At 40.6% G+C, this 20,641-nt stretch overlaps 2 protein-coding genes across 6 annotated transcripts in view; one reads left to right on the top strand and one right to left on the bottom strand.

Moving 5' to 3' along the window:
• The first annotated feature begins 4 nt into the window (after positions 1-4).
• Positions 5-5,297, top strand: SSR3 (signal sequence receptor subunit 3). Its single transcript, XM_067548852.1, has 5 exons — positions 5-707; positions 1,517-1,643; positions 2,670-2,768; positions 3,900-4,031; positions 4,743-5,297. The coding sequence occupies exons 1-5, from the start codon at positions 569-571 to the stop codon at positions 4,807-4,809; spliced, it is 564 nt and encodes a 187-aa protein (XP_067404953.1). The 5' UTR covers positions 5-568; the 3' UTR covers positions 4,810-5,297.
• A 2,815-nt stretch (positions 5,298-8,112) lies between these two features.
• The window catches only part of KCNAB1 (potassium voltage-gated channel subfamily A regulatory beta subunit 1), a 214,806-nt gene continuing 202,277 nt past the window's right edge, over positions 8,113-20,641 (bottom strand). For all 5 annotated transcript variants that reach the window (XM_067548647.1, XM_067548405.1, XM_067548487.1 and 2 more), the window contains 5 exons: positions 20,388-20,508; positions 19,391-19,485; positions 11,700-11,820; positions 9,983-10,071; positions 8,113-9,392 (listed from right to left, as the gene is read on the bottom strand). In XM_067548647.1, the coding sequence (XP_067404748.1) occupies positions 9,303-9,392; positions 9,983-10,071; positions 11,700-11,820; positions 19,391-19,485; positions 20,388-20,508 (516 nt within the window). In that variant the 3' untranslated portion in view covers positions 8,113-9,302. The remainder of the gene's footprint in view (positions 9,393-9,982; positions 10,072-11,699; positions 11,821-19,390; positions 19,486-20,387; positions 20,509-20,641) is intronic.

Here is a 20,641-nt window from a genome sequence, read left to right on the forward strand (position 1 = left end):
TGCCCGTGAACGGAACAATGATAACGGCTTCCCCCGGCAGGGTGGCCCGGGCTGGGGAGGGGGGGAGGCAGGGAGAGCCAGCCCTGAACTCCGAGCTCGACCTCCCGGCTGCGGCCAGGGCACCTTCCGCCCGCCCCGGCATCGCCGCCCCGCCCCGCGCGCATCGCCTGCCTCTCTTGAGAGATCGAGGCAGTTAAGGCGGAAAGGAACAACCCCTCCCCCATCATCGCCTCCCATCCACGTCGGGCCGGACCGCTGGTGACCCGGAAGCGATCCCCGCTCCGCTGGGAGGGGCGGGAATATTTCCCCTAGCGGCGTGTGTTGGCTAGGACGCGACTTTTCTTGCCGGAATCTGCTTGTTTAGCCGGCCTAAACTAGCCGCTTTCCGCGGCGTTTCGGGACCGGGGGGAGCGGAGAGGCGGCAGCTGCAGGTTGACCCCGGAAGGACTCGGCGCAGAGGCTCCCCCGCCCGCCCCGCTGCGCTGAGTGTACACCTACGGGTCCCGAGCAGGACCAGTCCAGCACAGTAGGAGTAGTAGGGTCGCTCGCTTGGCAGGTCTCGGCCAGGATGGCTCCGAAAGGCGGTAGCGGGGCCCGGCAGCAGTCGGAGGAGGATCTGCTGCTTCAGGACTTCAGCCGCAACCTCTCGGCCAAGTCCTCGGCGCTCTTCTTCGGCAACGCCTTCATCGTGTCCGCCATCCCCATCTGTGAGTGCCCGCGCGGCGGGCGAGCGAGCGAGCGGGGCTCTCCTGACCTGCGGCCGCCGTCCCCTGTACCTGAGCGGCTGGGCCAACGGGGTCATCCCGTTCCCCTCCCCCCGTGTCTGGCGGGGTCGGCTCGTGCTCCCTAGTCCCTTTCTGGTCCGGCCTGGGTGAGCCGGGTAAAGGGCGCGCGGCTCCGGGCAGCCCCGCGGTGGCGACGTGGCACGTTAGCGGGGCGATGGTGGAGGTGCCGGGGTGGGAGGGGCGGGGTCTGAGCAGCGAGCGTAACGCGGCTCCGTCCGGTGCCCGGGCCCTCAGGCAGCGCCCAACCTCGGCGATTGCTTCTGAGCCCATCGTCCAGCGCTGGCCGCCGCCTGCCTGCCTGCCTCCTGCCCTGGGGAAGGAAGGAAGACGTGGCGCCTGGGCAAACCTGCGGCTCTCTTCGAATCTGCCGTGGGGCCGAGAGCATCCACGCGGAGCAGGGGGATCCCGAGTCACAGCCCGGCTCTGACATTGCAGCGCGCTCTGTGTCATATGCTCCTGCAAGGTGACCCAGGCATCGCTTTCCAAATCCTGGCCGGGCTAACTTGGCCTTCACCTTCCGGGCACTTACCTGCGTGGGTGTCGCAGATGAGCCTCTGCCTCAGAAAAGGGACTTTTAAAAAAATTGACGTAATCCTTTTAGTTTTGTCCTGCTCCCTTCATACAGCAAAGCTGGCCAGTTATAGATCAAGTGCGTCCAAGACAAAATGTTAGTTATGTGTGTCAGTTAAGGGGGAAGTGAACAAATCTTAACGAATCTTCTGTTTTTTTAGGGCTGTACTGGCGGATATGGCATATGGATCTTGTTCAGTCTGCAGTTCTCTACAGTGTAATGACCCTTGTCAGTACATATCTGGTAGCCTTTGCATACAAAAATGTCAAGTTTGTTCTCAAACACAAGTAAGTTTGCCAACAATTTGAATCTTTTCATAACAAAGATAGTGAAATTAACATTTACAATGGATTGTTTCTTCAAGCTTTTTGGCCAATTCTGGCTTATTGAATAAGGTTCAACTCCCTGTGGAATTCACCTCTTGAGAACGCAGTCCTATTCCTAAAATATACAACTCCCTGGAAGCATCAGTAGATAGAGTATTTTAAAGGACCCAGGGGGTATCCAATGTGTGAAGGAGATTCTCTAAGAATATGCCTCCTCTTTTGTTCCAAAATGTAATTCTAGTTAAAAAAAATTTTGCTTTACATAAGGGTTGGAGTAGCTTCGGAAGTTCTAAGCCCCTTTCCCATGACATCTAATGTTGCATTGGTCAGTGAATTGTCCTAATTCTTGACTGAATGGAGTTCTTAAGCATCAAGCTCAGATTTTGACTGGTAAATTCTGTTGAAAATCCTAAAGCATCAGAAGAAAAATTTGAATTCTAACTTTCATTGGTTTCGCTGTGGAGATGAGCATCCTCAGCCAAGTGAATGACTGCTGTCTCAAAATGACCGTGTGCTGAGGGCTTATGAGACAATTTCGTGAAAATCATGCTTAAATCCATTCATACAATTGTTGCATGTAACACCTGAGCTCACTAAAGCTGAAAGATCAGAGGGAAACAGTATTTTTTTAGTTTGTGTATTTGACATCCTTAACACCAAACATACAAGAAAGGTTGGTTGTACTATTTCCCTTACATTGTCAATAGATTTCTACTGTTTGTGTGGGAATATCCCATTTCTGTGTGAAAAACATTTTTAACTAAAAGGAAAAGAACCAACATTGGCAAAGGTCTCATGGGCAGCTGTAATACCAGAAACTACATGTGATTAATTTAAAAATCAAATAGCTTTCCATTGCTGTCTATTTAACTTGACACAAAATTTCTAAATGTTTTGGTTTGTTTATAGACTCCATAATGTAAATGGAAAGAAACTAGTTATTGAACTTTCGTATCTTGATTCTGGTCTAAACTCCTATTCTTGCAGAGTAGCCCAAAAGAGAGAAGATGCTGTTTCCAAAGAAGTTACTCGCAAACTTTCTGAGGCAGACAATAGGAAGATGTCTCGTAAAGAGAAGGATGAGAGGTAATCTCCTTTGATTCTCGTTGTTTCATAATATTTTATATGCCTGGGATCCTAATTTTAAAGGCCTTTGATAGAATATTAGGTACTGTCTCCTGCCCAATAAACTTGACAAGACATCTACAATTAATAGGAACGCTACAGCTGACGAAGCCCATGGTGAAACTCTTTTGAGCTGAGGCAGGGTTTTAACAGGAACTCTTTATCAAGACAGGATCAGAGAGGCCAAGACTGACTGTTTTTGAAATGTGAAGCAAAAATCAGCTTTTCACAACAGCCTTCCTATAACTCAGTCTGAACAATAGATTTAAAAATAATAATAATAAAAAAAGCAGCTGTATTGAAGAGTGGTGAAGGGTTTGTTCTTCATGGACAAACAAAGTGGATCTCAAATTGGTATTTAATGACTAAGAACATTAGTGATCGGTGTATTAGGAATACTTTCTAGTGCTATATCTATATTAAAAAAACTTAAGACACTTATGACTCTTGAGAGGTGCTGATGAATACCTCTGGAAATTGAACCCTCAGCTTTTTAGAGCAAGGGCCATGTTGTCCCTTCTGTTGATAATATTGACACTGTACCTGTGAAATAATTAGTATTCATCTCAATCTAATAATAAAAGTTTTTTTTGTGACCTTTAAACCCAGATTCTTGAAAAATAAGTGACTTAAGTACATACATGTGTAGTGAATACATATAGGTTAGTATTGCTCTAAGTAGCTTGTGAGGCCTCAAGTAGCACTGACTGCATTTTCTATTGTGCAAGCAGACTGAAACCAGTCAGAGGAGCAGTGTGTATGTAGCTAAGCAGGGAATGTCTTTGTATAATTAATAAATTTGGTCATTACCTTATCGTTTCCTCATATTCTGTTTTGTAAAGAAGAGATGACAGTGTTTAACTGCATTGCATGCATCTGCTCTTATTAATTTATCAGTGAAAAATGGCATATAGTTCTTTTATGGTGACTTCTGATATTCAGTACTTTGAGAGGTTTCAGTGTGGTTGGGATTTTTTAACTGATGTAAAAGGTGCCATCTCTCTGCGAAGGAGTACTGCAATAGGGCTGTCAGCATCCAGATTTGTATTAATCTAGAAATGTTTAAAATCATTTATTTGCATTTATACATAGAATTCTGTGGAAGAAAAACGAAGTTGCAGATTATGAAGCAACAACATTTTCTATCTTCTACAACAACACCCTCTTTCTCGTCTTGGTCATCATTGCTTCATTCTTTCTGTTGAAGAATTTCAACCCCACTGTGTATCCTTTACTCCTTCATGTAAACAGCCTGAGACCTGTTCACAGGATTTTACTGATAGCCATTCAGTTTCATAATCTAGTTTGTCCAACAACATTTGGGCATTAAGTTATAGAACAGTCTAAATAGAGATTACCAAGGCAGCTCCAAACTGTACTTGAATGATGAAGGTTTTTGTTCTCCTTTAGCATTCATCGTTCTTGGGGGATCTCTCATTTGAACTTTATGTAGAAGCTGCTGTGGTATGGATAACTTGATGTAATGTTGTGTACAGTAATAAGAGCTAGTTAACATTTATATGGATCTGCCCAAATTTAAATGTTAGGTGCTGGGGGCTGTTGTGCTGCAGGATATCTTTTTCCTAGTCTGCAGTAATTTCTTGAATGTGAAATAATTTCTTCTGGATCTAAAGTAATTTACTTTATGCAGCACTAGTTTGATGTGTTTGTTAACAGCGTTTAAAAGTTCTCTTTGGGGAGTTAGTCTAGGCTTTAGGGTTTTGCGTTTTTTTTTAAGTTAATGCATGCTTATAAATGGGCTTAATTCCTAATAGCATCTGTCTCTAAACTAGACATCAAATATGCTGCAATACCTATTACAGAATTCAAATGTAGCAAAACATTGTTTCCATCCCTTCTCTTCAGACTCCTATAGAAGTTTATTGCAAGTGACGTGGTATCATTATGTTTACATCCTTAACTTTTTACCTACAGAAACTACATTCTGTCTATAAGTGCTTCATCTGGACTGATTGCCCTGCTGTCTACAGGCTCCAAATAGACAAAACAGCGGTTATCTGTTCATATTTGTGGGTGGGTCCAATTTCATTAAAGATTTAAGGGTGGGAGGTATAAACAGTCTGAAAACTTGAGCTTTTTTTTACAACAATAAATGTAAAGCAAACTTTGAATTTAGTTTTGATAAGATAGTGTTGGAATAATATTGAGTGAATCAAACTTCAGTAGCAGAAAGAAGGAAATATACCTTCAGAAGCTGTAATAAGCTTAACTCCTTGGAAGCACTTTGTAATCGTAATTAGGATGACTTGTCAAATATTTCTGTTAGCATTTCAGTAAACTGGATTCGGCTACCACGCAAAGTTAGACAAAATAGCTGTCCTCTGAACTCCTGTAGCAGACTTCCCTTGCAAATATGATGGTTTTTGTTTGATATGTATAAGAGAGAGCCTTACTCATTAGCTATAAAAAGTGACAATCCATCCCTTAACGCTTATAATTTGAAATATTTTAATAAAAAGTTCAAGAACACTTACTGTAGTGGGCTATTTGATATTTACACTCTGCATTTCTGGACACAGGATTTTCAGGTGGCAAACTATAAGCAGAGGTCTATGATTGTGGCAGCCTCACCTTGTCCCATGGCGTTGTGCTTCATAATTTCCATGTTTTTTAAATAAACCAAGTGCCTGCTCTAGCAGAGAACTTTGAAAATAAGAGCCGGCAATAAGTCTAAACAGATTTCTTTTGGAAACATACTGAAACAGCTGTGAATGTGAATTAACCCATTGGGTTAAATGGATTAAGTCAAACCTAAAGATGACAATTTAAAAGTCAATATTTTAACTGAAGTAGATTACACCTTTCTGGCAACCCCTTGGGCAAAGGAGGGTGTGTGCCGCTCGTCTCCTTTGACCATGACCTTGATGAGGGGTGGCCTGGAGTCCTGGACATTTGCCTCCTTTCCAGTGTGCATGTGGGTGGGCAGATATGGTGGTCCAGATGAAAGTTAGGAGCCCACAAAAGGCAGAGTCCAGGATCTTTGGAAAGCAAAGGAAGAAAAGGAGAAAAGAACCAGCTACTCTCCCTTCTGAGGGGTCCTGGGTAGTATCCCCTACATCCTGGGTCTGGGGAGCTCTGAATTCCAATCCTGCTCCTTCAGTGTGCCATCCCCAGCTGAATTGGGATCCTCCCTTTTAAAGACCTGCCCTTCTCCAGGTTTGACACCTCACAGAAGTGCCAACTGGGGCTGACTGCACAGAGGATGTCTTTAACCCCTTTTTTGAGTGGAGGGGAGATATGCTAGATGTTCCTATTAATGTGCTTATTCAACACCACCAAATTGCTTTGCTATTTGCTTAAAGCTCCAATTGCTTCCAATTCTTACCCCCCACCTCCTCCCCTAAATGTCAAAACTTGTAGCTAACACAATTGAATTGTAAAAGTTGTCAGGATGTTGCCAATACAGATCTGTGGCATCCTAAAAACTGAACATAGGGACAGCCTAAAATAAATAAAATACAATACTGAAATAAGAGATGTGATCCTGTACTATATTTTCATATATAAGGAAGATTAACTACCTTTTTAATATATAAACAAAGCCTCTGCAGAACTTCCAGTTTGCAGTTTGAGTGCAGCAGGTACTAGGTGTGGCTTGCCTTAGCGTATGCAGGGTTTGTCTAAGTTTTTTACATGAAGAATCTTAAAGATGACTCAGAGAAAAAGTTTGGATGTGTTTGTGTTGTGTTTTGTCTTTTTCTGCTTTGGTGCAGAAAGATGTCTTTCAAAACATTGTTCTAGACTTTCAGGTGTTTTCACCTTAAATTGTGGTCTTTTCTTTCCTGGGCCATTGGCGAACAAGTAGGCTAGATATCACAGGTAGGGACTGCTTCTTATTCTGTTCATACAGGGCCTAGCACAATGGGGTTCATTATACTTTAAGAACAACAACAACAACAAAAAAACCCATTTCTGCACTAAGGTAGAGTTGTGGGGAGGATAGAAACCGACAAGGAAAAACAAAGTAGAATGCAAATGTGGGTCCTAATCAATCAAACGCAAAAGTAGTACCATTGACTCTTAAATGGCACCACTCACATGCACAGTTAAGAACATGTGTTTGTAGGAGAGGGACCTAGACTTTCAGCCTTTCAGGAAGTTGCACATATTTTTCTCTACGTGACAGATTACCAATAATGAAAAGAAAAAAGCCAACACAGCCCTTTTTTATGCTGTTACTATCAGTTCATTGAATCTTTTACTAACGTCTTTTCTCTTTAGTTCAGTTTTTTTGTATTGATAGGTTTCTAAGGCCTTGAGCCCATGGTTGTCAGGTCAGAGTTTCTCCTGAGAGATGGTGTTACAGGATAAGGAGCTTAAGAACAAATATTTGAAACCCGAAACCTTGCTGGACTCTTAATTTTAAACCCCAATAGTTTTTTCCAAATCCTGTCCTATTTGCATAACAAGTGTTTCCCTATCTCTGTTTCTCTTTAGAGGAGATCAGTGTCTATAAATCACCGAGAAAGTACAAGTGTATAAAGTGACAAAGATTGTGTGCTCTTGTAACCCCACTGCCCCTGACAGCTGGCTTAGAGATGTTTAGTTCCAGAAGTAGGGTTAAGGTTAGCCTAAAAGTTGTTTATTGCTATCTGCCAAATTGTTAGGCTGCTTGACTTTGTATTAGTTTTCTCTCTGAATAATGGACAGTGCCACCTCCCTTTTAATTAGTATTTATTACATTAATCTCTATAACAGGCAAGAATTCTTAATTTTGGTTTATACAAAGAAAGAGTGCCGGATTAAAGCATGACGGAGGGGGAAACATAAGGAATATGTCCTAAAAGAGACTGGTACATAAATAAGAGAATAGTTCAGTCAGTACCCTGCAAAAGAGTGCATTTCACTTTTTCACCTGTGTAATGTATACTAACTCCTGAAGCCCCTCCACTTCAGACAAGGGTTAAATCAGTGGGTTTCTTGAATTCTAATTTAAATATTTCTTTTATCAACAAAATATGCAGCAAATATTTAAGTAATGTTAAGCATGTGGCAAAGATCAGTAAAAAACTGGGTGAAATGTAGTGCACTAGATGTCCCCCTCATCTAACAAATTTTTTTTTCTCTCCCCTATGTGTCCTCTTTTGGGCGGTTGATCACTGAAATGTAGTACAATCTTGATGGGCCAAAGAAAGATCATTTACATCTCATTCATTTCAATGAAAAATCTCATTTTATATTTTTATCGGTCTTACAGGACTTTTTTTTTCTACTTTGCTCCTGACCTTATGTTTCCTTGCCCTAAAACAAAATCACTGATTGTAACAAATGTCTAATTCTAAGGGTCGGTGCACAAAATGCTTTTATTGTGTACAAGCAGAAGTCAGATTATGGTTCCTAATATACGGCAGCTAAGTTCATTTACACACCATAGATCATTGGATGAAATACAAGAAAAGAAAAACATTTTAACTTTAAAAATACCGATATCTGTGTTCTGTTCATGTGTCATCTGATAATTGTGTGCAACGCTATGTTTTGAAGTAAGGAAAAAGGTATACAAGGATCCAATATGTACTGTACATAACCATACCCTTTTTGAAATGTAGAGGTATGCAATACATATATGAAATACACTTACTGAAATTATAATAAATGCATTTTGCAAAGCAAAGTGAGGTTACTATATTTATCAAGATGTTCTTAAAAGGGGCAAATTAACTGATAAATGTACCAGTGTTTCCTGTGTAAGGATGACAACAGTTCCACAAAACTCACAAATTGTTTAAAAATACCTTGTCAAAAATACTAAGCATAATGCTTATGGCTGATTTCCAGAATACAGTCAGAGCAAATGTAACCTTTCCACCTAAACAAAGATCTGATTTTCTGGTATTTTACAGCAACTGTGAATTATAACAACAAACAGCTGAGCACACTCAATATGCAAAACTCTTAACTGGACTATGTAAAAGCTGAACCATGTAACTTGTAATTAATTTTCTGACTTTTTACTGTAAAGTCCTTTTTCAGGTATAGCCCAAAGCCTATATAAAAAAATGCAAATTGAAAATTTTGAACTTGCTCATTCTATGATCTAGCTGAAGAATTTTTATAGTTGAAATTTCCTAGAATGTGGTTTTACTAAAACCCTAAGTTTTGTTCTTGTTCATTGAAAAAATATATCTGTACATCCTTCTCTAATTACCAAGTACCTAAAGGTTATAAATAGTTTTTTGCTTGATATGTGTATTTCACTGCATAAGCATGAGGTGCTAAGATAAAAGTAAGAATCAGTGACTTTAGTCAGAGATAAGAAAATACAAAGAACACTCTCGGTTGTAAGAGAGATCAACTGTGCTTTTGAATTTTACTGCAGATTGGTAGCAACAGCACACATTGTGAAAAATCCAGTAATAATAGAGACTGAGCAGCAAGCTGCTGAATGATTCTAATGACTGGATATTAATTCAGTACTGTACCATATACAGAGCACTATTTTAACCATGCAGTCCGGTGTAATCATGCATTGCATTATGATCTGTAGTCCTTCTTGCTGTAGGGCTTATTCCCTAGAATATTATCTATTTCACTTACAATATGTGATGTCATCTTTGGGAGAACCTGAGGATGAAGAAAAAATAAATGTACATGTAATCAGGATTGCTTAATGGTTCTTCTCAATTACAGGTTTTCGAAAATTAAACAGATCATATCAAGTAATGTCTCTATATGGCAAACATTTTACACTTACGAGGTGCCTTCCTTCCCAAACTATAATGATTGTATAACAAGATCTGCTGTAATTTTCTTCTGAGGATAGGGCATTTCGTAAACTATGTACACACAAAACATCATTGAACAGTGATGGGAAGGAAGTTTGTGGTCAAGGATGTCAGAGCAAGCCCCTCTCATGAAAAATGCTACGTGACATTTAATGTCAGAGCAGATAAGATGGGACACTTTTTTAAATTCTCCTGTAGAAGACTACTGAAGATTGGAAAGTAATGTTTGTTGGCTCCAGTAAAGTGTAGTATATTTTTATTTAATTAAAGTGCATCAGTACAACTGCAGAGGAACTGAAAATGAAAATTTATTAAATCTTTAAAGTCAGGATACTGAGCACAATAGACTCAATGTTAACTCTATTCGAAGTTGTTTCAAGGTAAGTAAAAGCTCTTGATGCTAGTAGGATTTATTCATACACTACTTGCCTGTATGGCTCCAAGATTTTCTATCAGTTGCTCTGGATTGGAAGATCCTAGAAGAACAGAACTCACACCTTCATTTCGCAGGCACCATGCTGAGAATAAAATCACATGACTATTAGGAACATAGGAATTGTCATGCTGCCTCAGATGGGTAATCAGTCTAGTCCAGAATCCTTTATCTGACAGTGGTCAATAACAGATGCTTTAGAGAAGGGTGCAAGAAACCTCCTAGTAGATAACTATAGAAAAACCTGTCCATAGGGCTAGTTTCTTCCCAATCCCTGTCAGATAGGGGTGGGTTTGTGTCCTGAAGCATGAGTTTATATCCCTTCTTTAAAAAAAAAGAAAAAGTATCCCATCTAATAACTGAATGTTCTCATTATCCATGTAAATATGAAATCCTTAAACATTTTTAATAAGCACTTGATACTTTGTGGCAATGAGGTCATCAGGCTAATTATGCATTATATAAATATTTCCCTTTTTCAGTTTTGAATTTGCTGCCTATCAGTTTCATTGAAGTCTCCTTGTTCTTGTATTATGGGAAAGGATAAATAGGCATGCTCAATTTACCTTCTCAATATTATTCATTATATTGTATAGCTTTACCTTCTACTTCCTGATTTATTTCCCCTCTCAACTAAACAATCCTAAACTATTCACCGTATGAAAGTCTCTATTCATATTCATCCAGCCCCCATCGTTCAGGCTTATGCACAGGGACTAGATATCAAACTATGATATGACCACTTGGCCTGCTCCCGCATCAGTTTACTAGCAGTTTATTAGCAGCTGCTTTTTTTTTTTTTTTGTGCTAGGGGACAGGAGTGGTTACATAGGCTATATAAATTGCAGGCTCACTTCTCTGACAGCCATCTGTGTGAAACATTTCAGTAATGGCTCAAGGCAAGCATGGAAAAGACAGCACACTTGAAAATGATTAATGACCTCTCCTTTTGAAAAAAGGTGTATTTAAGAAGCACGAGTCAGTCAGGTCTGTGGCTGTTACAAAGCTACTACATTCCTGGGCTGCTGCAAGAAAAAGGCTCATGATAATTTCATAGTAATTACTAGCTCATGCTATTGCTGTTTTATAAGAAAATGGATCTGGTCTTTGCCAGAGGATGATGAGTCAAGAATACAGAGTAGTTGTTCAAACTGGCATTTTATGTTATTGTATCGCTTTTCTTCCTTTTCATCTACTCATCATGTTCCTTCAGCACATGCCTCCTTATAAAGTAGCACTGCATTTCACATCATCAATCGTCATCCATCCCTGGCATCGGTTGTACAGCTTCTATTACCTAAATGATCTTGACTTAATCTGTCTTTAAGTGATCACTTGATTTAATTCACATCTTCCTGAAGCAGAAAGCTATCCCTGCTGGCTGGCACTTTGAATGTCCCATTTGAAATGCAGCAGACCCCAGGAATATTACTGTTTCTCTGACTATTAAGGCTTTTAAGTTACCTCTTACTCAGAGATTTATATGGAATAAGTGAATACTAATGGAGTATCCACACCTTCATGGGTTTGTGCAAGACTTAGTTTGCAGTGATCTGCCACAGATCAGCAAAGCACATAATTTTGGTACATGAGAATTACTGAACTAGTTTTAGAGTAGTTTCTCTTCAGTACTATGATGTGAACCAAGTCAAGTATCAAGAAGAAGAGGGGAGAAAGCAACAATTAAAAAATCATATTTTTAGTATTTCTTACCAACTGCTAGCTGAGGTAGTGTGCATCCAAGGCGATCTGCAATTGGGGAAAGGTCTTTCAGCTTTATTTGCTGTTTTCTTCCTTCTTCACTTATAATTTTTTCCTTTAGCCACTGGTAGCACTGGGAATCAAGTACATTGGAAGATTAAAACTAACAGTGATTACAAAGACAAGGTGAGTGGACCAACTTCTGCTGGTGAAAGAGAGAAGTTTCTGAGCTCCCCAGAGCTCTTGGTCATGTCTCTACAACAACACTGCAAACAGCTATTAAAAATTCAGAGTTGATACTAGCAACTTTTTTTTTTTTTTTTTTTTTTTTAAATCTTAGCCCTCAGAAGTTGGTAACTGAGCTTGAGTGATACAAAACTTTTGCTGCATGAAAATAATGATGATGGGAAAGAATAAGTCTTCAAGATTCCACACTGATAGCTTGTTTTGTTTATATGACAGATGGACTAAACCATCCCCATTAACTTTTAGTTCCTGGTTGGATCCAAACTCAGAATTGGGTCTGTTTTCCTATTTGGGATGAATGCAAGCAAAATTTCAGCCATTCTCATGAGATTTTGGCTCAAGGTGTTAGGATCTTGGAACAACAGCTGATTTGATGAACTATCACTATTCAAGGGTTATAAAAATTCATCAGAACAATTTGAGATTTCAGTTCCCTCTAATCCAAACCTGAATCTCACCCTCAACCTTGAACTCTAAACCTAATTTGGATCCACATCTGAACACTACCTCGGCAGGCCAGTTTACAATAGATATCTTTATACTTCGATATGTAAAAGAATTTCATTGAAAATATAGATTCTTTGCAATCAAATACAATATTTTGATCACTCTAACCTTGTTCTATACGCATATCATATGTGTAATAGAGAGCTGAATTTTATTGTTTACGCAGATTGGTTAAGCAATAATGTTTAATTTAAAAGGCATATAATTTAATAAAGGCTATAATTAATGAGTGAGAATGATCTACTGGTTAAAACACAAGACCAGATGACAGGAGATCTGAATCCTATTGTTAGTTCATTCACAAACCATGTGGCTTTGAGCAAGACAGTTTTTTATGCTTCACTTTTTTACCTGTGAAATCTAAAGTATATTGTCTTCTCTACTAAGATTCGATTGTCTAAAGGGCAAAGATAGTAATTTCTTTTGTGTCTTGTGGAGCATCAAGCATGTGGTTTGTATGTAATTAATTGTTGGTTGTTTAATGTAATTAATTAATTGGTTGTTGTGAAGACTTAATGAATTAATATTTGTAAAGTACTTTGAGATCTTTGGAGCATTTACAGCGCTTCCTATCCTTAGATTTCTTAGTGCTTTGCAGTGGTGGACTTATCCTCATTTTATGATGAAGAAACTAAGGCACAGCATCACACAGAAATTCAATGGCAGAGCCAGGAATACGACTCAGGTCTGCTGACTCCACTGGTCCATACCAGCTTCTATAAAAGTGTGTGTGTGAAATGCTTTCAGATACTTGTTTTAGTGCTGCTGTACCTCTATTGCAGAGGGTTGATTTTTACCCATGAGATGATACAAAAGACATTTTTTAGTCAAACTTCTCAAGTCTTTAAAAATATTAAAACCCTGATGTTGTAATATGCTGCCATTTTTCAAACTGTCAGCTATGATAAAGACAGTACATCACAGATAACAGCAAGTATTAAGTAGGCTGCAGCAATAACCAGGAAAAGTGTTGCCTTTTGTTGGACTATATGTCAATATTTTTAGAGTGAAATGATCCAGAATAATAAAAGCAGTCCTGGATGTATGTAGATTAGGCCTGTCAGATTGATTCTATCTGTAATGTAACAAAGAGTACCATTAATCTTCATATTACACATCAGGACTAAAGACCTTACTCTGCTGTTTTCTTACACACTCAACCCCAGGGCAGGGCCAGCATACAGAAAGTTACATATACAGCATTTTAATGGATAAAACAAGTTTGTGCAATGTCTGTGTATAATTTGAGATGTGAATCATTGGTGCTAACAGAAGGACAGCAGCAGGAATTAAAGACAAATATAACACATTCGATGTTCCAGCTTTGTTGTGATTGCTTATTGTCCAGGGTGGGGAAGTGAGCTAATACCAACATTGCAAATAGTGACCTCTTACTAAACTTTCTAGCCTCCCATTACCTTGCTTTTCTTCCCCAGTCCTCTCAATTTCCTAGTTACAGAGACCCTCACTCTGGCCAGAGAATGCTCCTGCTGGAATCCAGGGACCCCGTTTGGAGCATCGCACAGAGTTGTTCCTTCCTCCTCTCCCTCTTCCTCCCCACTTTACAACTTGAGCAGGGCGGAGCATGCTCCCAGCCAATGTAAACTGTGTAATGTTAAAGAGTACAGGAGTATAGTGTAGGAAAGTTAGGTGTTGCATTATAAACAATTCATGATATTAGACTAACAATGGAGCTAACATGGTACTTAAATAGATGAAATAACGCTGATAATTATATATCACCAACCAACGACTGTGATTTGTATCTGAGTCTAGTATGGTGTGATGGTCTGTAATTAGTTTAAAATTTAAAAAACTACTTCTTAATTCTTTAAAGAATCTTGCTACTCTAACTATGGATTTCTAAATGTAGTCTTGTCTAGCCTTGCACCTTGAATTTAGTCAATAGGCAGCATGGAGAGATGCGGATTTAAAAGGGGTAAGGAGATATAAAATTAGGATGTTCCACAAGAAAGCCAGTGAAGGCAAAAGCTGCACCCCACCTAACTCATGCATATTAAATCAGAGCAATGACTGTTTTTATTACTAGTGCAAAGTGCTCTTTAAGATACTCAGTCAGCATAACAGTAGCTTAAAATGGACAGAATGTCCATTTGCTACCATCACTATATATTTAGAATTTACCCCCCAAAATACTGTTTAAATACAATTCTGTGGTAGGGGAATATATTCACATTTAAAACACGATTCCTTTACTGCCCATTCCCTTTGTTCTAAAAGCCTCCAGATGTACCTTGCAAATGTCCTGACATTTCATATTACCTAATAAAGCCAAGCCCCCACTGAGAGTGCTGCTGACAAAACCATGTCTTTATGGAAATGAAAGGTTTGTATGGTTTGCTGGAATAATGTAGACTGGTGGGACTGCTGGGAAAGCATCTTTACCACTTATTTTTTAATCTTCAGATTGCCACACAAGCCCCATCCTAAACAGAGCTGTTGCACTTAATTTGGCCAAAGTGCTGACTGAAATGGCTCTGGTAGTTAGTAGTTACTCTAAAGAATACAGTATTTTTAAGGAATTCAAGATTTTTTTTTTTGTTCATTTAATTTTCTGCTAGTAGCACCAAGCAGTTGCTTTGCAGCTACTGAGTGGGTCTAAATGTTTACTATTTTCAAAAGGTGCCTTTTGAGCCACTAGGCTGCAATAAACTTCAAATACATTTCATCAATGTGTTTTTTCCAGGCACTGGTAGAAAATAAAGATGTTTCATAAGAATGACCTGGTCTGGGGCTCTGGGATGCTCTAAAGCATTAGATAAGAGAGGGGAAAAACTTGAGATTAAAAGCACAGGACCGAAATCTAGACTCATGAAGTTTATCTCTGGCACATCAGATGCACTGTATGAGCTTTGGCAAGTCACTTACCCTCTCTCTGCCTCAATTTCCTCATGCAAAACGATGAGAGTGGACCAGGTCAGTATCTGGCACAACACTACTGAATTAACTGAAGATAAATCTGACCCAGTAATATTTACCATCATCTTCAGAGGGAAGGTGTGAGGCTTCCTTCCTTGGTCTTTGCTCCCTTGTTCAATGCACAGCCAGGTGTGCAAGATCTTAGACTCCAGCACAGTGCGAGTGAGGATTAAGCCAGGGTGCAAACTAAGGTTAAGCACAAGGCATAGCCCTTCACTCTGAGCAGTAGTAAGGCTAGAGATTCCTGTACACTTACTCATTACTTGCAAGTGTGCAGTATTTGAAATGGGGTGTGAGTGAAGAATGTGCAAGTCCAAGATGACAGAGATTAAGCACTATCCACACCATGCCAATAAGGCATTTAACTATGCAGTCCCTTCTTAAATCCTGTTCTTTTTACTATGCAGAAGGAATTTAAGGCTAGATTCACAAAGGGATTTAGAAGGTGAGTCACAACATCTAACTTTTAGGTGCCTAGAAAATCACAGGAACAACACTGCAGTTCACAAAGCCCGAGTAAGGTGCCTAGGCTCCTTATACAATGAATGGGGAGAGAGGCACCTTAAAATGCAATCCACAAAAGCCAGCAGCCTGGCTATGGAACCAACTAAGCTAGTCAATGGGAGATGCTGAGCTAAGTAAGGGTTGTGTGCTAAGTCCTGCCCTTTTCAGTGAAATAGGCACCTAGCTGTGCCTGGGATTTTCAGCTGTGAACTCTCTCCTGGAGTTAGGCACCTATGATGTTTCTTGCAGGGGCAGGAGGGAGGGCTTCTTCATAACTTTAAGGCCAGTGGTCAGGGTACTCATGTGGGAAGTGGGAGATCCCCCCGTTCAAGTCCTCCCTCTGCCTGATGAGGCAAAGGGATTTGAATAAGAATCTGCCACCTCTCAAGCAAGTACCTTAACCACTGGGCTATGGGATATTCTGATATAGGGCTCTCTCAATCTCTCCTGTTGAAGATGTACCACTGTGTATAAATAGAGAGTTACTGCAGCAGGTGGACTGCATCCAGGGTCTCTCACCTCCTAACTGAGTGCCTTACCTACCAGGCTAGAGAGTAATTCTCAATCTTGCTATTGGCCCTCCCTTCCCACTGTTCTGTTTCTGGAGTTAGACAGGCTCCGAGCACGCCAACTGGCTCAATCCCTGCATGTGATTTCAGCAGCCAAACACCTATCTTCGCTGATTTGTGAACCACATTGGGGCTTAGGCAGGAGATAGGTATCCGGACGCCTAGAGTGAGACAGCCATGCACAAGCTCAGAGGCAGAAACGTAGGTGCCTAGGGAACTTTTACTGCAAAAACTTAGTCCTCAAATGCATTCAGGTGCCTTCAGGGTGAGGCAGCAGCTGAGGGGGGTTTTGTGAATACCAGTGGTGCCTAAATCTGGGTCTTAAGCACCTAACATAGCAGTTAGGCATGAAAGTCTCTTTGTGAATCTAGCCTTCAGTGGCCAACCACCAGTGCTCTCATTAATGCAGGATTAGATTCCCTTACATTCCATCATTTTTATCTTGATTCTTCCCAGCTCTTAAGCCTGCCCCTCCTTAGCCCTCTGGCATAGTGGTTATGCTGGGGATGGGCGGGGCTGTGACTGGAGCACACTGCACTCAGTTAATTCCCAACTAGCATATAGTCCCTTGGGTACTAAAACTGGCATAGGTTCAGACAGCTTCTAGGTTGCCCTAATCTTTGCCCAAGCCAGCACAGATCGACCTAAGAATCAAGGAATCATAAGTGGTTTCCTGATGCCCCTTCTTCCTCCTGCACCAAGCAAATCTCTTGTCAGGGGAGAATCTGAGGCTTTCTACAGCAGGTTGCAGTGTGGACAATGGGGATGTGAACTGCAAAGCGCACCCAAGTGTTGCGCTGTATCTACCCTGTTTGGACACTGCTAGGGCAAACCAAAAGACCTTAGTGCATGTTAAGGTAGTCCTAATTCAAACAGGACTATGTTAATGCAAACTAGAGACATGGGTAATGCTCTTCACACCTGCGTAGTCAGCACCGCAGTGCAGTGTAGACAAACCAAGCCATGTTTTTTGTTTTTTTTTCCCAAGATAGAATTTTGTAAGAGACAGCTGCAAAGTGCTTTTGGTTGCACTTGAGTATTAGAACTGTTACTCTGGTTAGAACCAACTCATGCCAGAGCCCCAAGCCATCTCATTTGGGTATTAGTATAGATCAAAGTGTTGTTAAATGTATAAGTGTATTGGGTGTTTAAACTTCATGAAAATTAGTGGGATGTTTCTTGCATTGTTTTCACTTATCTGTACCAAGTTATACTGTAGTGGCAAACATTTACATTGTATATACCCCTGTAACTAAAAAACTACATCATGAGAAAGAAATCTTGTGGAATGCAAATGAAGAACTTTAACAGAAAAGTGCTAATTTCAAAGCAAGTGGTCATGCTGTGTGATCATCGGAGGTCAATGACTCAAAAATGCTTTCCTCACTCTCTGTCATTAAAGGAAAGTTCACTTAGGTAGTGACACTGTCAGCTTGTTTTCTGGGAGAAGAAGCTATAAGTATGGGTTCAAGGAAAGATCCTGGATCTCTGGACTGTTAGGACTCTTACAGGGAAGTGTACCAAATGCAAAGCAGAGATCAAGAGACTATCTGTGTACCCTGAAAAGATTTTTGGAAACGCATTTATGACATCACTGCCACCATTTGGAATTTCAAACTGCGACTCACCTGTGCATATATTTTACCTGCCTCCCTCTCAATAAACACTCATTTCCTTTTCTTAGATAATAAACCTTTAGTTAGTTTACTATAGAATTGGCTGCCAGCACTGCCTTTGGTGTAAAATCTAGAGTACCAATTGTCCTGGGGTAAGTGACTGGTCTCTTAGGACTGGAAACAATCTAAATATGATGTGATTTTTGGTGTATGTAAACCATTTTATCACAAAATCTAGTTTGTCTGGGTGGCAAGATAGACTGGAGAGTCTAATGGGACTGTCTGACTCCATGGTAAGACTGGTATAGTGATCCAGGAGTTCACGTGTCATTGGCTTGGTGAAATCTAATTATAGAACACACCACCAGTTTGGGGTATCTGTCTGTTTTCCAACAGTCTCCCCTGAGGTAGGCACTGACAGTCATGAGCCCACTCCAGACAGCGTGACAGGCTGCACTCCTCCTCTAACAGAAGGAATAGACTAGGCACCTGTTGGGTATTTTACATCTCTAATTCCTATGGGTGTATTCTGAGTCTTCATGCAACACCTGAGTAAAAGGGCTTTGTGCAGAGGAATTATGTGGTTCACACTGAGGACAAAATCCTGCTGTCCTCCAACCTGTAATTGAGGCCTGGTGCTCTCCTGCTGCTGCGTAACAGTAGCTATAAAAAACTTTGAAATAAAATCTTTAGTTCTCTGTCTTCAATACATACATTCAGAAACACAAATCATTACAATTCCTGCTTCGATTAGACATCTGCAGAGCACTACTCAATGGGTTAGTCTACTTCCATTGGAGTTCTGGGCATGGATAATCTGTTAAAATCATGTAGGCATAGCCTGCACAATCAAATTCCTTCAAATGAGAGTAGCAGGGTATGGTACAGGCATTGCCGGAACTTGACTCTCCTATATTTTATATCTTTATATCCAAGATGGTTTTCTCAGGCTGTGTTCTCAAGGCTGGAAAAGCCTGTTATCAGAATGAAGAAAAATAAAGAAGGCCAAATCCTTAGTTGGTGTAAACTGGTCTAGCTCTGACTTGAGTGCATCTGAATCAATTCACACCAGCAAGGATCTGGCCCAGAATACTCACCTAAAGCTAATCAACAGCATCATAATGAGGGATTAAACTGTGGCAGTGAAACAGAATTTCTTATAACACAGACTTTCACTGATGCTGGTATGGTTGCCAGAGAAACTGAGCTGACTTATCAAAATTGCTGGGTATAGGGGCAGCCTTATAACGAATCAGGTTTTTTTTATTTCAAGTCCTCACAAAGGCAATGCATCCACGTCTCTTAAGCATAGGGGAAATACCTTCAGGGAAGCCCTGGAGCTTTCAGGAACCCCATTTCCATATTTCCCTGAGATGATCCCGCAGGCAAGTGGAGACCATGTCATTGCTCCAACTCCTACAAATCAACCAGATAAGGAAATTACAGTGAATTGGTGACATACCGGTACATCATACATTTGAATTTCTGCAAACAGAAAGACAAAGTTTACTGCTTATTCCTATTATAGTTGTCAGCAATGTTCAGTCAGTTTAATGGTAACAACAGTCTCTTCCTTAAAAGGACCTGGACATGGTTATTTCATATTTTTTAAAAGGCTGTGAGATATCCTTTAAACTAGAGCAATTGGAACAGTCCTATTAAGGCAGATGTTTGCCTTATTCTGGCTCCCACTCTTCCCAGTTTATTGAAGTGTCCCAATTTTGTTCGTTGGCTCAGATTCTCCTGTCTTGCTGAGGGGTGGGGATGCCCCCTACCTCTCTTTGTTATGCTGTCACACCCCTTTTTCTGCACTGCATCTGGCACCTGGCAGCTCCTCAGGGAATGGCTCTGCAGAAAAGATAGTCCTGCTGGGGCATTCTCCACAGGAGCAGAGGGGAGGATAACATGCACCCTGGCCAATCTGCTCCTCTTCCAGCCCACTTTGCCCCCACCCTATCCCCAGCAGAGACCACAGACCCCATGGAGTGGCCTGGAGGCCATGGAAGAGGAAGATTGTGCTATGGAGGTAGATGCATCCCCTTCAGTACAGGAGAGATGAGATCTGTGCAGGGTGGCTCCCCTTCCTGCACAGATCACAGGGGTACCATTTGGGCTTTATATCTACTTTTAGAGCTACACTGAGGCAGTTTCTCTCTTTGGATCACTAGGCAGATGTTTCTCTTCTAGCATGCTTCTATTTAACAGGGACACAGGAAAGTACGTCTTTATGAATGTATATGAGTTCTGTATCCTTGCTATTAGCTTATCATTTCCTCATGAGTAAGAAACGAGAGAACAGAGCAATCACAAAACTTTACCTATTTTGTGGTATAATTCTGGCAGTTGAACCTCCACTTTCTCTCTCTGGAAAAGATGATATTCAGCCTGTTCACAGACTGGTGGAATCATATTAAACTGTCTTGCTACAGAATAGGCTTCCTGTAGAAAATTAATAGAATAAAATGAAGTATTAAGTGCGACTATCCTTGTGGGATATAACGTACTCATCAACTAAGCATCCATAAAATCAGTTAGTGGCCCAGACCTCTTTGAGTATAAGAATCTACTGCAA

The sequence above is a fragment of the Emydura macquarii genome, unplaced genomic scaffold (genome assembly GCF_026122565.2).
Source record: "Emydura macquarii macquarii isolate MOO-44397 ecotype Brisbane River unplaced genomic scaffold, CSIRO-AGI_Emac_v2 contig_18, whole genome shotgun sequence".
Classification (NCBI taxonomy): Eukaryota; Metazoa; Chordata; order Testudines; family Chelidae; genus Emydura; species Emydura macquarii.

Coding starts and splice junctions, on each gene's coding strand:
- SSR3 (XM_067548852.1), top strand. CDS start 569: ATGGCTCCGAAAGGCGGTAGCGGGGCCCGGCAGCAGTCGGAGGAGGAT. Junction 1,644..2,669: donor AAGTTTGTTCTCAAACACAA/GTAAGTTTGCCA, acceptor CTATTCTTGCAG/AGTAGCCCAAAAGAGAGAAG. Junction 2,769..3,899: donor CGTAAAGAGAAGGATGAGAG/GTAATCTCCTTT, acceptor ATTTATACATAG/AATTCTGTGGAAGAAAAACG.